The 14546-nt window shown below is 54.7% G+C and overlaps 1 protein-coding gene across 1 annotated transcript; it reads left to right on the top strand.

The window, feature by feature from the left end:
• The first annotated feature begins 2169 nt into the window (after positions 1-2169).
• CRYBB1 (crystallin beta B1) lies at positions 2170-13210 on the top strand. Its single transcript, XM_049618965.1, has 6 exons — positions 2170-2391; positions 3836-4034; positions 5798-5916; positions 9653-9785; positions 12030-12172; positions 12940-13210. Exons 2-6 carry the CDS (start codon positions 3867-3869, stop codon positions 13121-13123), a joined length of 747 nt encoding a protein of 248 aa, XP_049474922.1. The 5' UTR covers positions 2170-2391; positions 3836-3866; the 3' UTR covers positions 13124-13210.
• The last annotated feature ends 1336 nt before the right edge of the window (positions 13211-14546 follow it).

Below are 14546 nucleotides of genomic sequence, written 5' to 3'. Positions count from 1 at the left end.
CACAGAATCGGAAACAGGCTCCAGGCTCCGCAGCCCAGAGCCCGACTCGGGGCTCGAACTCACGGACCGCGAGATCGTGACCTGGCTGAAGTCGGACGCTCAACCGACTGCGCCACCCAGGCGCCCCTAGACGCCCAACTCTTGATTTCAGCTCAGGTCATGCACGATCTCAAGGTTCGTAGGTTCGAGCCCCAAGTCAGGCTCTGCCCTGACAAGGCGGAACCTGCTTGGGATTCTTTCTCCCTTCCTCTCTCTCTGCTCCTCCCCTGCTCATGCGCTCTGTCTCAAAATAAATAAATAAACTTTGACACACACACACACACACACACACATATATATATATCACTATATACATGAACATATATATATATATATATATATATATGAAGAATTCTTCATGGAAAAGCAGGAGTACATTGCTTTCAAGAGCCTGGGTTGAAGAATTAAAAAGAAGTAACTCCCAATTCCATTTCATGGATGAGCTCCCAGGCTGAGAACGGAGAAAAGGATTTGCCTTGGTTTCCTCATCTGTAAACAGATGCATCCCAGAGACAGCCCCTCATAGTGAGGCTTGCGGGACCCAAGTCAGTGAAAAGGCTCAGGGTGTAGCCACCCAGCATGGGGGGCCATCCCCTACCTCTACCCCCACTCTTTGGCAGGGGGCCCATTGCCACGAGGGAGCATGGAACTCTCCCAGACAGCCTGGCCTTGAAGCCCAGACCTGTGGGTGGTTCCCCCCGCCCCCCGCCCCAGCCGCAGGCATCTTGGCCCCTGTTCCAGTGGCTGCCCCATCTTGTGGTTCCTGCCCCCCCTCCTAGGCCTTGGCCAAGGATGAAAGGCTGAGAGAGAGGCTGGGAAGTGAGGGGACGTTGGGTGGGGGGGGTGGAGGGGCAGCCGGCAGAGCTGGCCCCAAGCCAGCGTGATCTCCAGGCGGAGCTGAGTTCCGTGGGGCCTGGGTCCCTGGACCCCCCACACAGGGGGCAGGAACCCATGCTGTCACCACTACCTGGGGCCAGGGGGCCAGGCTGCGGGCTGACCCAGCTCAGCAGTCCCCCCCCCCCCCAGCAGTACATGTGTTCACCCTCCGTGACCTTGGGGAAGTCACCCGTTCCGGCTGGGCCTCAGTCTCCCCGTTTGCAAAAGGAAGGAATTGGAAGATGTGACTTCTGGTGTCTGTTCCGTTTTTCTGAGTTTTTCTTGCTCTCTTTTGCCTTCTGTCTCTTCCCCTGCACCGTCCGTCTCCCCCACTGCTGCTCTGCATTTCTGTCTCCGTCTCTCTCTGTGCCTCTCCACGTCTCCCAGCCAGTCACCCTGGTTCTCTCCCTCACCCTGGTTCCCCCATTTCCCCCTGTGCCCCAGCTTGCATCATGAGCCATTGGTGGGACCATTTAGTCCCCCCCCAAATTGACTGGGGGTGCCTCTGTGCCAGTGCTGGGATCCAGCAGAGGACAAGAAGGGAGTGGGGTTCGGGGCTTCCCCAAGGAAGCTTCCAGATGGCAGTCGTGTTCCTGGCCACCAGCTCTGTCCCCGGGGTCAGCTTAGGGCAGGGGGGGCAGCGGGGGGACTTCTACAGGCAGGTCACGGAAGAGTGGAGGAAGAATCTGGGCTCAATGTGGATAGAGGAACAGGACTCAGGCTTTGAACCTTCAACAGGCCTGAGCACAGCCTGACGTCTATACTGAGGGCAGAAAGTCAGGCCAGAGCCGAGATCAGATGTCAGGAGAATGAAGCACACAGGCCCCCGGGGCAGCTGGTTTGGGCCGGTTCCTGCCTCCGACCTCTCTTTCAGAGAGCTGGGCTCATCTGTGAAATGGGCATTGAAAGTACCAGATAAGATGGGCTGCCCTGGGGCTTGACCAAGATGGCAGGAGTCGTGCTTTTGGCGGTGCGCTTAGGACACTGCAAACACTCAGTAGGCGGGGCTCTTGGGATCACACCCACATCTGCCTTTACAAAGCATTTTCGCACCTGCTATGCCCCCTGTCACCCAAGTATCCCACCCCCCCCCCTCCCGGGGCTCCTCTTTTCCCTGTCCCAGGACTGGCAGCCAGCGGGGACCCCATGGGCCCAGCACAGCTGGGTTTTTGGAGAAAGGCCTCCCGGTAGGGGCCAGGCACGGGGGCGAGGCAAAGTGGCAGCTGGCCAGGGTTTCTGCTGTGCGAGCTGGGCTCACAATGGAAACTGCTGCTCTCCACAGTAACCTAGGCGAGGTCGGGGCCCCAGGGGCCGCCCCCAGCCCAGAGCCTGCTGAGCCAGCTCCAGCTTTGTGTCACAGGGCATGGGCCCTGGTGTCTGCCAGACTATAAAATGGGGGGTCGGCCCCCAGTCACCCACTGCACCAGTCCGCCCGTCTGCCTGCCTGTCCTTTAGCAGGAAGTAGCAGGTCCCCAGGTAAGAGGGGACCCGGCAGCTGCCGAGAGCCCAAGGGGAGGGGAGGGGAGGGGAGAGGAGAGGAGAGGAGAGGAGAGGAGAGGAGGGAAGAGACAGAGGGAGGCAAAGAGAGCTGTAGCAGAAGAGAGAGAAAGGCGGAGTGAGAGAGAGAGGAGATAAAAATAAACAGAGAAGGACAGAGAGAAGGAGAGAGAGAGAGGGAGAGAGAGAGGGAGAGGGAGAGGGAGAGGGAGAGAGAGGGAGGAGGGAGAGGGAGAGGGAGAGGGAGAGGGAGAGGGAGAGGGAGAGGGAGAGAGAGAACAGGAACATCTCCAGGAAGGAAGGACCCTGACTGCCAGCTCAGGGGAATGTTGATTCCCAGAGTGACATGGGGGTTGTGAGGGATGTAAGCAAGAGCCTGGAAGTCACAGATGTGGCCCAGATGTCTGGCCTGCCCAGAGTGGGCAGAGCATGGCAGAGAAACGACAACCCTCCTGGGGGAAGTAGAGGGGAGGGTCTACTTGTCCCAATTAGCTCTTTCTTACCCAAAGCCTTCAGGAACCATCCAGGGACCGGAGGGCCTTAATCTGTACTGGCAGGGGGTCCTCAGATCCCCAGAAATTGTCTCCAAAATGAAAGGGGGGCAATCACAGGGCGTTCTTCAAACACTCAAAGGCGCCCGTGACCCCAAAGCACTGAGGAGCCACAGGCATTGACCAAAGCCCTCTCCAGCCAGCGCCTACTACACTCGACCCACTCTCTCGGCTCCCTCCATTATGCCCCAGTCCCGGGCCCGTGTCTGCACCCACACACCCTTGGCGGCCAATGCCAGAGGCAGCAGGTCAACCCGGGAAGAGGTCAAGAATCCACAGGCATTCATTCCCGGAACAGGTGTTGGTTGAGAATCTACGGCCGATGCCGCTGGGGACGGTGGGGTGGGCTCATCAGAATAAGGAAAGAGCAGAGCAGGTAATAACCCGGCGGCTGGGTCCATCTGCTTGAGGTGAGATTTGAGCCCTACCTCTTAGCAGCCGTGTGTGCTGGGGCGGGTCACTCCCCTCTCTGAGCTCAGAGGGGATGCCATGGCCCCCACTGAACCCACCGCACTGGCTCAGCATTCAGGATCACAAATGCTGGTGACGTGCGCGGGGTACCCCAAGGACCCCCAGATGGGACATCTTGTTATGAATCTGGGGAGGCGAACTGAATGGAACCAGCAGAGAAGCCTGATGAGCGGTGTGCCAGGTGGTGGGGGGCGGGGGGGGGGGCGGCAGGTGGCAGGAGGCCTGGGGGAAGGCACACCAAGAAAAAGCGGTCCCCAGGCAGGGGACTTAGAATGAGAGAGAGAGAGCGCACAAATGAGTTCAGAGAGGGCTGCGAACATCTTGGGGCCAGTTGGGGGGGAGGGGAATGCGAGGCTGGGACACAGCTTAAGGGCGCCATCCCTGAGTGACCCAGGCCAAAGGTTCCTTTGCAGAGGTTTGCAGGTGGGGACCATGTCTCAGGCTGTGAAGGCCTCAGCTACAGCGGCAGCGAACACAGGGCCTGATGGGAAGGGGAAAGGGGCCCCAGCGGCAGGACCGGCCCCCAGCCCCGGCCCCGCCCTGGCCCCCGCATCCGTGCCAACGACAAAAGCGGGGGACCTGCCTCTGGGCAACTACAAGGTAAGCACTCCGGGGAGCAGTGGCTGGGCTCCACCCCTGCATTTCCTCTCCCTCCTCCCCTCTCCCCTCCTCTTTCCCTCCCCCTCCCCCCTCCCCCCTCCCCCCCCTCGGAGTTTTGAGAAAGGAAGGAGGGGCAGAGGTGGGCTGGCTTAGCAGCAGGAACCACCCGCCCCCTGGGAGGTACTCTAGGAGCTGCAGGTGGCCTCAGCCCCTCCGGAAAATTCTTCGAGGCACTGAGGTCTGAAAGGGCTTCCGTAGAGCTCAACATCTAGCCTCTCCGGTTGGGGTGGGTTTAGGTTTCAAACTGGGGTGCACAGAACTGGGTTCACTACGTGCTCTCTCATGTGGTCCGCATGTGGCTGGCTTTTTTCATGCAGTTCGTTCTTTTTGATATTATTTTTTTAACGTTTTTATTCATCTTTGAGAGGAGAGAGAGACAGGGTGTGAAGGGGGGAGGGACAGAGAGAGGGAGACACAGAATCCAGAGCAGGCTCCAGGCTCTGAGCTGTCAGCACAGAACCCGATGCGGGGCTCGAACTCACGAGCTGTGACATCATGACCTGAGCCGAAGTCAGACTCCTAACCGACTGAGCCACCCAGGTGCCCCTGCCTCCCTGCATTTTTATGCATTATGCCATTAAAAGAAATTCCTGTGTTTGTATTTTACGTGGTGTTAACTTCTAGAATGATGCTGTATGCAATCATTTGGGTTTTTCCCTTTTCTTTCCACCCACTCCCACGAGATCCAGAATAGTCAGCCACATTGCTGTGTGTTTCTATGGGTCACTCATTTGGGCTGCTGATGTGTCACAGTGGGACCGTCACTCCTGAAGACCATATTTGGGTGGCTGCTGGCTTTTCTCTGGCGAAAAGTGTGGCCGGGTCGTTCTTGTCCGTGTCTCCTGAGGCCCACGTGCCAGAGTTCCTCTGGGGAGGGCAAGTGGAGGCGTGCACGTGCTGGGTCAAGGGTGTGTGCACCTCCTCCTTGTGTAGCTGGGGAAACTGAGGCTCAGAGAAGGAGGACACTTGCCTCAGGTCAAGTGAACGACGAGGTTTTCCCAGCTCAGGACAACAAAATGCTGGAGGCCCAGTGAAGGGAGGGATTAGCCCAAGTTCAGCACAGAGGCCCCTACGCTGAGGCAGGTGAACTGGCAAGTGCTTTCTGAGCGTTAGCTCCATGACAGGCGCTGAGGCTGAGGCTGAGGCTGCGGGTGCACAACCAGATCAACCCCACACCCTGCCCTGGAGGAGCCTTTGGTCTTTGGAGGTTGAATAAAGGGGAGGGCGTGCGCAGAGAGAAGCCAGGAAGCAAAGCAGCAGGGACCGTGTTGGTTGTGCTGATAATGGGTTAAGCACAGTGCAGGGTCACTCAACCAAGCCCACATGGGGCAAGTGTATCAGGGAAGGCTTCCTGGAGGAGGTGACATCTGAGCCTAGAGCAGGACAGGGACCATGGATGAGCTCCAGGATGGGGACGTATATTGCAGAGGGCATTCCAGGCAGAAGGAACAGCACCGAGGCGGGAAGGAAGAGCCATCAATTCCTAAAGATGGTGCAGAGATGCTCAGTCCAGAAGTGTAAGGAAGGGAGGACAGGATAGTTGCACAGAATTTGGCTCGTGGCCCACTCTCCTATGATCCGTGTGGGTCTGCTCTTACTTATGTAGATACTTAATGAAGTTTTGACCTGGGGGGTGTACCTCCCCCCTCACTCCGTACCCTTTTCCGCCCCCCCGCCCCGGGGATGGGGGTTCCCTCCTGCAGCTGGTGGTCTTTGAGCAGGAGAACTTCCAGGGCCGGCGTGTGGAATTCTCTGGGGAGTGCTTGAACCTGGGAGACCGTGGCTTCGACCGAGTGCGCAGCCTCATTGTCACCTCGGGACCGTGAGTGTTGGCGGGGGGGAGGGCACTCCCAGGGCCACAGTAGAATAATAACAATGAAACACAGTAGCTGCCATTTCCTGGGCACCTGGTCCATGTTAGTGGAGACCCGTGTAATATTTCCAGTCCTTGTTTCAAACGCGAGGGGGCGGTATTATCCCCCTTCCCATTCTACAGATGAAGAAACTGAGGTTCAGAGAGATGATTTAAGTCACGATTCTGGGGGAGAAACGCTTTTTCTCTATAGAAGGAGCGAACCCTGCTTCTCCCACTGCCTCCCTCCTGGGCCTCAGGCAGCCTTACGAGAAACAGTCAGCATCCACTGAGCACACACTAGGTGCTGGACACCGACTGAGGGCTTTACCTAGATGATTGCTACATGAGGCATGGGCTGTTCTTTTTTTTTTTTTTTTAATGTTTTATTTATTTTTGTGAGAGAGAAAGACAGCGCGAGTGGGGGAGGGGCAGAGAGAGAGGGAGACACAGAATCCGAGGCAGGCTCCGGGCTCGGAGCTGTCAGCTCGGAGCCCGACGCGGGGGGCTCAGACTCAGGAGCCGAGAGATCATGCATGACCTGAGCCAAAGTCGGACGCTTAACCGACTGAGCACCCAGGCACCCCAAGGCAGGCGCTTTTCTCAGAGGCTCAGAGGGGTTAGGTCCCTTGGCCAAAGTCAAGCAGCGGTAAATGGCAGCTCCTGGATTCAACTCAGGTCAGTTTCATCCAGTGTTTTCATCACTTACTCCACTGCCTGCCCCTGGCTCTCCGGGCCTCTCTGGGCCTTAGTGACCCCCATGGAAAGCCTGGTGGATGCAGTGGCTATACCGGCTCCAAGCCCTGCTGAGGTCAGAGTGCAGGACAGGACCCACTGCTTTGCCTCTTGTCCCACCAGCCCCCCATCCCCCAAGGGGTGGGGTCAGCCTGTATACCCAGCATCGTGGGACTGCAGTACAAAAGGGCAGAGATGGGCTTTGAGGTCAGTCAGGCCTGAGTTGAAGTCCCACCTCCCCCATTCACCTGTACCGTCTCCGAACCTCAGTTTTCTCATCTCTGAAATGGAGAGAGTAATGGTCCCCACTCCCCTCCATCGAATTATGCTGAAGCCTAAAAGAGCTAAGGCAGCCTGGCACTTCGTGCCTGCCCAAACATAGCGGGTGACAGTGACAACTGCTTCCCCTCCCCATTACCCTGTGAGTGTAGCGAAATTCAGCGAAGGAGGTGCACTTCTACCTCCTGCCCCACCCCCACCCCTGGTGTGGTCAACACGGCCTCAGCCCCACCCTCAGACCCAAAGCCCAGCTGGGAACAGAAGCTACGGATGTGGCCAATTTGGGTTTTCGGGCTTTTTTTGGTGACAGTGACTCAAACCCAGAGTATTTCTCCTCCAACAAGGATGCAGCTGGTCTTCGGCTGTGCCCGACGGGGAGAGGAGAGGGGCTGTGGTCCAGCGTCCTGAGTCTGTGTCAGGACCGGCAGGGCGGTGGGAAAGGCGGTGGTAGAGGGTGAGGCGGGCGGGGGAAGGAGAGGAGGGGTGTGCCCTCAGCACAGGGGTGGGGAGAGAGGGGCATGCCTGCCTGAAACCTAGGAGCCTTCACCCTGACACCTGACACCATGCCGGGACCTTAGACGGTGACTGGGCCCCTCTGAGCCTCAGTTTCCATATCTGTAACTTAATATCCCTGCCCTACTTCTCTCCTTTCTCGTAAGGCTCCAGTGAGCCACAGGAGATGAGAAAAGATTGAAACAAATATATACGAGTCCTCATTCTTATAACGGGTCCTCACTGGGTATTATGACTCCCAGAGCGGTGACAGGGAGAGTTTGCGGGCACAAAGTCTTTCCTGATCTCAGAGAATCCCTGAGGTCCAACGCCTGAGGTACAGGCGGGCAGGGTGGCAAGTTACATCAGAATCTTTCCATCAGCTCAGACCTCCTGCAGCTTTGTTCTTTCTTTAATCATAAAAGATAGTATTTGTTGAGATTTCTCTGGGCTGGACTTGGTCCATGCATTCGTTTTTCGACCCTCACAGGTAGATGCGATCTCTCCTCTCCTCTACTGGGGCTTAATGAGTTTGAGTGATTTGCCTGAAGTCACGCAGCAGATAAATAATAAATTGGGATTAGAACTTAGGTCAGTTTCCAGAGTCTATGCTCTTAATTACTACATGGCACCATCTTCCAAGGCTTCCTCCCCATCCACCCAACCATCCATTCATCATCCATCTATCTATCCATTTATCCATCCATCTGTAGATCAGCCCATCCATCCATCCATCCATCCATCCATCCATCCATCCATTTTCCACTTATTCAGCCATCTGCTCCCTCTATCCATCCATCCATCAATACATCTATCTATCCACCCAGCCATCTACCCTTGTATCCATCTACTTACCTATCCAGCCACCTATCCATCCATTCAACCATCCATCCATCCATCCATCCATCCATCCATCCACCCTTTTCTCATCTCCTCTAGATCAAGCAGGCTGAGGCAGATTCCCCTCCGTTCTAGGACCATAACTGCATCTTTAATTCTGTCACTCCAGGGGGCATTGGCTCATTCCCCAGACAAGGACCTGAGGCTCCAGGGGCTCATAGTGTTTCAGTCCATGGTGGTAGCCCATCCCCTACATGCCTCCCTGTCTCCTTCTGAGGAAGATCCCAGAGAGGTGATACCGATGTCAGTGTCCCCTCTTATTCCCTGAGACTCCCCGAACACATACAGAGCAAAGGCCAAGGGATCCCTTAGCCTCAACTTTCCCATCTATGAAATGGGTCCCTTAGCCTCAACTTTTTCATCAACCTCCCCCAGAACCAGGGGATCCCTTCCACACAAGCGGACTTCCCATCCTTAATCAGGAGACGCTGGCAAAGCCAATAAAAGCCCTGTGTGACTTCGGGCTTGTAATCCTTTCTTGGAGAGGACTGAAAATCTTCCAATGCACTGTCACACTGAATTGTCAGAGGGGTCTGAGAAGGCGATGCTCCTACCACTGCCCCCATACCAATTACTGGGTGTCTTCCATATTCCAGACCAGTCCTCATCCAGCGTGTGATCTGGGCCCCTGTATCAGCGTGCCCCTTGCCCCTGTGCTACCAAGACTTTGATTTGTTTAGTATATTTCATTTCAAACGACCCTTTCGAACACAATTAAATATCTGTCTAAAGAACCTTGACATCCGTTTCACACATGGAAAGCTAGTATCACTCGCTGTAAGTAAAAGGTGAAGAGTCAACACGATGGACGTAAAGAAAGGCTGTTACACCGTTTGCTTGCTCAAGGCTCTGGGTGGATGGCTGTTCTTTCCTTATCACAGAGAGAGAGAGAGAGAGAGAGAGAGAGAGAGAGAGACTAGTGAGTGTCAAAGGTTCGTCAGCACCCAACAGAGACTTTCCCCTAGCTGTAATCAGGTTTCAAGGGAAATGTCTTCTTATGTCTTATTTTACTCCAGGGTCTTGTAGTGCTTAAGTTGTGTGTGAATCCCTCAACTGGGGAAACATTTTGCTCACATAATGACACACACTGTCTCATTGAATCCTCCACCAGCCTCCAGAAAATAGGCATGGTAGAGGAAGAAACCAAGGCTCAGAGAGGTAAAGCCACTTGCCCATGGTCACACAGCCTGTAAGTGACATAGCCTAGGCTCAAACCCAAGAGCTTCTGCTAACGGTCTCTCTCCTTCTTGCCTTTGCCCCTCCCGGCCCTCGTCATTCTGTCCATCCCTCCCACATCCAGCTGGGTCGCCTTTGAGCAGTCCAACTTCCGGGGGGAGATGTTCGTCCTGGAGAAGGGCGAGTACCCACGTTGGGACACGTGGTCGAGCAGCTACCGCAGCGACAGGCTCATGTCCTTCCGGCCTGTCAAGATGGTGAGTGGCTCCTGAGCCCGTCCTGGGGGGGTCAGTGGGGAGGCAGGAGCAAAGGTCAGGTCTGATTGCAAACAAGGCAATGGGGGACGAGCAAGGGAAAGAAGGAGGAAAGGCAGGCAGGGAGGGACGATGACCAAGGGCACTGGGCCCTGACGCTCATCGATTTATAAGGTGTTCCTGGTGTGCCCAGCCCCCGCTAGGAGCCCTGGACAAATGAGACATACGAAATATGGTTTTTCCTTCCCTGCCACTTTAGAGAGGAGACTCACTACCTTAGTTGTTGGAATGAGAGACTTCAGTGTCTCCCTTGCTTCTCTTTGTGGACTGTTTCTCATCCCTGACTCCACGTTAGACCCTCCTAAGAAGTTCTGACAATCCCAGTGCCTGTTCAAAACCTCCAAGGGGCAGGTTCAAGCCTGTGTGGTAGCTGAGAAGAGGGATGTCGTAGAAGGACACCTTGAACTTCACGATGATAGAACAACATACTGAAGTAGCTCCTTTATACTATTTAGCTGAGCTAAATAGTATCACTTAAGGAAGACTCAAAGCCAAGATCGCTGGTGCGATCCCCAAGAAAGGCAGTTTTTCCAGAGTAGTGTTGGTTGCGATGCTGGAACCAGCCGTGTGTTCCGTCACCAGTGTCGATCTCCAAGGGTAACCAGCTTTTGCCTCCATGATGGGAGTTTTCCCGAAGAACTTCTATGACTCTCCGTGATCCCAGCTGTTTTGGCATTGCCCCAACATATTTCTCAGAATTGGGAGCTGACTTATCAGGCTGTAATGGGCCCCTGGTAAGAATTCATAGATGTATCTCTCAATCAACGGTCCTTAAAAGGCAATCTATGTCAACAAAGCTTGTTTGGAGGGTTGACCGGCCAGGGCGTTTCTCGTAGCCTCTAGAGCTTTGCTGCCCAATACCTTAAGGAGTAGCCACATGTGGCTGTTGAGTGCTTAACTCTTGACTAGTCTGAATGGAGGTGTGCTCTCAGTGTAACATACACAAACCAGGGTTTGACCACGTAGTACAAAGATAAAAATAAGAATATCACGATCTCATTACTATTGCTACACTGTTTGCATGTCGAAATTCTAATAGGTTGGACGTATTTGCTTAACTATATAGTCTATTACTAGGGGGGACAAATCCCAGTGCCTGCACCCCACCCCAGATCCATTGCATCCGAATCTCTGCGGCCGGGTCACGGGCACTGGTATCTTTCTCATGCCCACCAGGTAGGAGGTGTTGCCGGGGCTGAGAATACCAGACCCCTCTCCCCTCTCTATCTCGGCCACTGACCTCGTGCGGGCCACCATGGTCTCTTCCTTGGGCAGCTCCCGCTCCCTCCCCGCCCGGTTCCCTGGCTCCTTCCCAGCCCACACTCCTGGGACATTAGATGGGTGTCCAACCTGACCTACCTCCCACTTACCATCATGCATTCAACCACTATCGGTTGACCTCTGTCTGCCAGGCTCCGTTGCAGGCTCTGGGTGCACAACTCTTCACGGGACAGGCCAGGCCCCTGCCCTCACAAGAGGCCGCTACTGAAAACCCAGTCACAGAAATCAGTCTATAATCACAAAGCACGTGGCACGCACCCCGGGCTAGGAGAGCAGGAGAGGTTAGTGGGGCTCTGCTGTGGGTGGTGGCAGCCGGCCAGGGGTGGTCGAGGAAGCCAGCTCCCTGGAGGCTGAGGACCCAGTCAGCCACAAGAGGCCTGACGGGCTTTTCCGCTGCAAAGGGGGTGCCGAATTCCCTGAAGCAAGGATGAACTGGGAGCCCAGGAACTACAAAAGAGCTGGTGTGGCGGGACGGAGGGGAGAAGGGTGCAGGCTGGGTTGGGAGGAATGAATTGCGTCTCTGAGAGCCTCTGCCTCTCGCTGGCTGGGTGACGCCGATCAAGAGTCTTGACCTCTCTGAGCCTCTGCATCCCCGGCTGTAATGATAACCGTGACGGATACAGGGTTTGGTAAGCACTGAATCGTATGCTAGGCGCGGTGTGGAGAGTGCTGTGTGAATTACTACGTGTAGCCCGCATGACAGTGCCATGAAACACAGGCCGTTATAGCTTCTTTTCACAGCTGAGGAGGGCCCTCGCAGGCCGGACAGTGGCAGCCCCAGGCAAGGCCCATGGCAGCCTGAGCAGACTCAGCTGTCTCTCTGTCCACACCCAGGGGGCCCCTCTATGTTACTTCTCTTCGCCCCGTTCACACTTCACATGCCTGACCCGGTCTCTCCTTCCCTAGGACTCCCAGGAGCACAAGATCTGCCTGTTTGAAGGTGCCAACTTCAAGGGCAACACCATGGAGATCCAGGAGGATGATGTGCCCAGTCTCTGGGTCTATGGCTTCTGTGACCGCGTGGGCAGCGTGAGGGTCTCCAGTGGAACGTAAGCATCTCTCCTGCCAGGCCTGTGGCTTCTGCCTTAAGCTCGGAGCTCAAAGGCGGTCCCCCTTCTAGAATATAACATCGGGTGCGTAGGAAGGCCACACGGCCCCTCCCTGGTGCTGGGGGCTGGGATTGCACCCACAGAGCATTATTCCCCTGGAGAGTGGACTCATACTCTGATGAATTACATGTCAGTGTGAACAAACCTGGCAATTGCTTGGTTAGCTGTGAATCCCACAGCTAACAGGTAGCGGTGCTGGGATCTGAACGAAAGTATTGCTGATATCAGACTGTGCATTCGCAACCACTACATGTAAATTCACTTACACACCTAGGAAACCACTATTTGAAAGGAGGCTCCTCTTTCTTCTGTGCCTCATTGCTAACCAGTCCCCAAAACCTAGTCTCATCCTTTCGATTCTGTTGTGTGAGCCCCACGTCACCACCATCGGTGGGATGTGCACTGATCTCCCTGCCACCCAAGCACACGAAGTACTTTAGGTACATTTTTCCACGTGGCCCCCTAATAACTTTCCAGAAGGGGAAACTGAGGTCTTTTAGAGAGGTGGAGTTACTGGCCAAAGCCAATAGGAAGCCCCAAGAAGGGGCAAAGCCAGGACAGAGGAGCCGTGCCCGCTTCCTGTGACCAAAGCCCATGAGGGATGGAGAACAGATTGCAGGGATGGGGGGAGCTGGTCCCGGCAGGGATCTGGGTGCCAGGCAGTGAGGCTGACCGTCTCCACCCTGTGCTCCTTACTTCCCTTCCAGCTGGGTCGGCTATCAATATCCCGGCTACCGCGGGTACCAGTACCTCCTGGAACCAGGCGAATTCCGGCACTGGAACGAGTGGGGGGCCTTCCAGCCGCAGATGCAGGCCGTGCGTCGCCTGCGTGACAGGCAGTGGCATCGTGAGGGCTGCTTCCCGGTCCTCGCCGCCGAGCCCCCCAAGTGAAGCCATCCACACTCTGCTCTTCTCCCTTGCCCCACCCCTCCCCCAGACCCGGTTTGCCCATCTTTCCCGTGCAAATAAAAGTTCCTAAAGCCAAATTGTCTCCTGGGTCTGTGCATAAATGTGAGCTTTGGGGTCCCCCATCATTGCCGGCATGTGACTTGTCTTGATAATTACGTATACTCGTAATACGTAATTATTTGATAATTACGTATACTCGTAATAAACACAACAGGCAAAAGTTCATGACACACGTTCTCTTCATATCTCTTTTGGACTACTCTAAAGTCTTGATAATTACGTATAATCGTAATAAACACAACAGGCAAAAGTTCATGACACACGTTCTCTTCATATCTCTTTTGGACTACTCTAAGTGGCTGGGAGCATAATTATTCCCATTTGACAGGTGAGGAAACTGAGACTCAGAGAGGGAAAAATGACTTGCCCAAGGTCACACAGCCAAAAATTTGAACCCAGGCCCTCTGACTGCTGAGCTCTTAACAAATCTGTGCTTTCCAACTCTGCTCCTTCGTGCACGCTGCTCATTTCTTGCCTTCTCTGCTCGACACCTGTCTTGTTATTTACTTAATATTTTGATTTAAACAGACTTCCTATTTTGCGCTCAGAGGCATTGATTTGTAAATGAAGCTTTATTGCACCACGGGAAGTGGCGAATCAGCATCATATGCCATAGATAGAAAGCAATCGTGTAAATGTACTTTTTAAGAAGGCCAAGTATCAGACAGACACCTGCCCGCTGAAGGCTCTAAGCCTGTAGCCCCGCGCGGGCTTTGATAAAATGGGTGATTACCAAGGGTTGCGGAGAGAGATGGGAGACACACGCCACACAGAGTTTTTTCTCCCTGATATAATCAAAGAAGATTGAAAAGAGCCTTATTTTCTTGTATCTGGTGCAGGGTTACTTAATCCCGGGTCCAAGTTCCACTGAGAATCATCCCTCCTACTACAAATGGCACATGCCTTTTGCTCTTTGAAAACCCGCGCCAGGCCATATTGACTCCCATATCCACAGTTATTATTGATTGATGTTATTAACCTTTAATCCATGCAGGAGGGTGGGCGGGGGGGGGGTGTGTTGCCATGGCGGAGGGGATGTTTGAGGGGACCTTGAGGGGTGGGACAGGAGCCCGCTTTGGTGGGGAAGAAGAACGGTGACATTCCAGGCAGAGCAAACAGCGAGGCCTTACTACCATCCCACATGGCACCTTTGTACAAATGATAAAATGATACCTCTCTTCCTCAAGACATCTGACTGCCCTCTGCCAGAATTTCTTGGCCTACGTCTGCGACGCCCGAAGTGTGAATGCGATACCTTTGCACTGTGCCCAACTTACACAGCTGTACTTGGCAGGCCTGGGGCACCATGGGAAAGGCACAGAGGTTGAGAGAGCTTGCGGTGGGC

This window comes from Panthera uncia, assembly GCF_023721935.1.
Source record: "Panthera uncia isolate 11264 chromosome D3 unlocalized genomic scaffold, Puncia_PCG_1.0 HiC_scaffold_8, whole genome shotgun sequence".
NCBI classification, from domain to species: Eukaryota; Metazoa; Chordata; class Mammalia; order Carnivora; family Felidae; genus Panthera; species Panthera uncia.
The sequence above is the reverse complement of the archived record's forward strand: the minus strand, read 5'-3'. Positions and strand labels throughout refer to the sequence as shown.

Excerpts from the sequence above, each read along its gene's own strand:
- CRYBB1 (XM_049618965.1), top strand. The coding sequence starts at position 3,867 with ATGTCTCAGGCTGTGAAGGCCTCAGCTACAGCGGCAGCGAACACAGGG. Across the intron at positions 5,917-9,652 it reads CTCATTGTCACCTCGGGACC|CTGGGTCGCCTTTGAGCAGT; the intron begins GTGAGTGTTGGC and ends TCCCACATCCAG. Across the intron at positions 9,786-12,029 it reads CCTTCCGGCCTGTCAAGATG|GACTCCCAGGAGCACAAGAT; the intron begins GTGAGTGGCTCC and ends CTCCTTCCCTAG.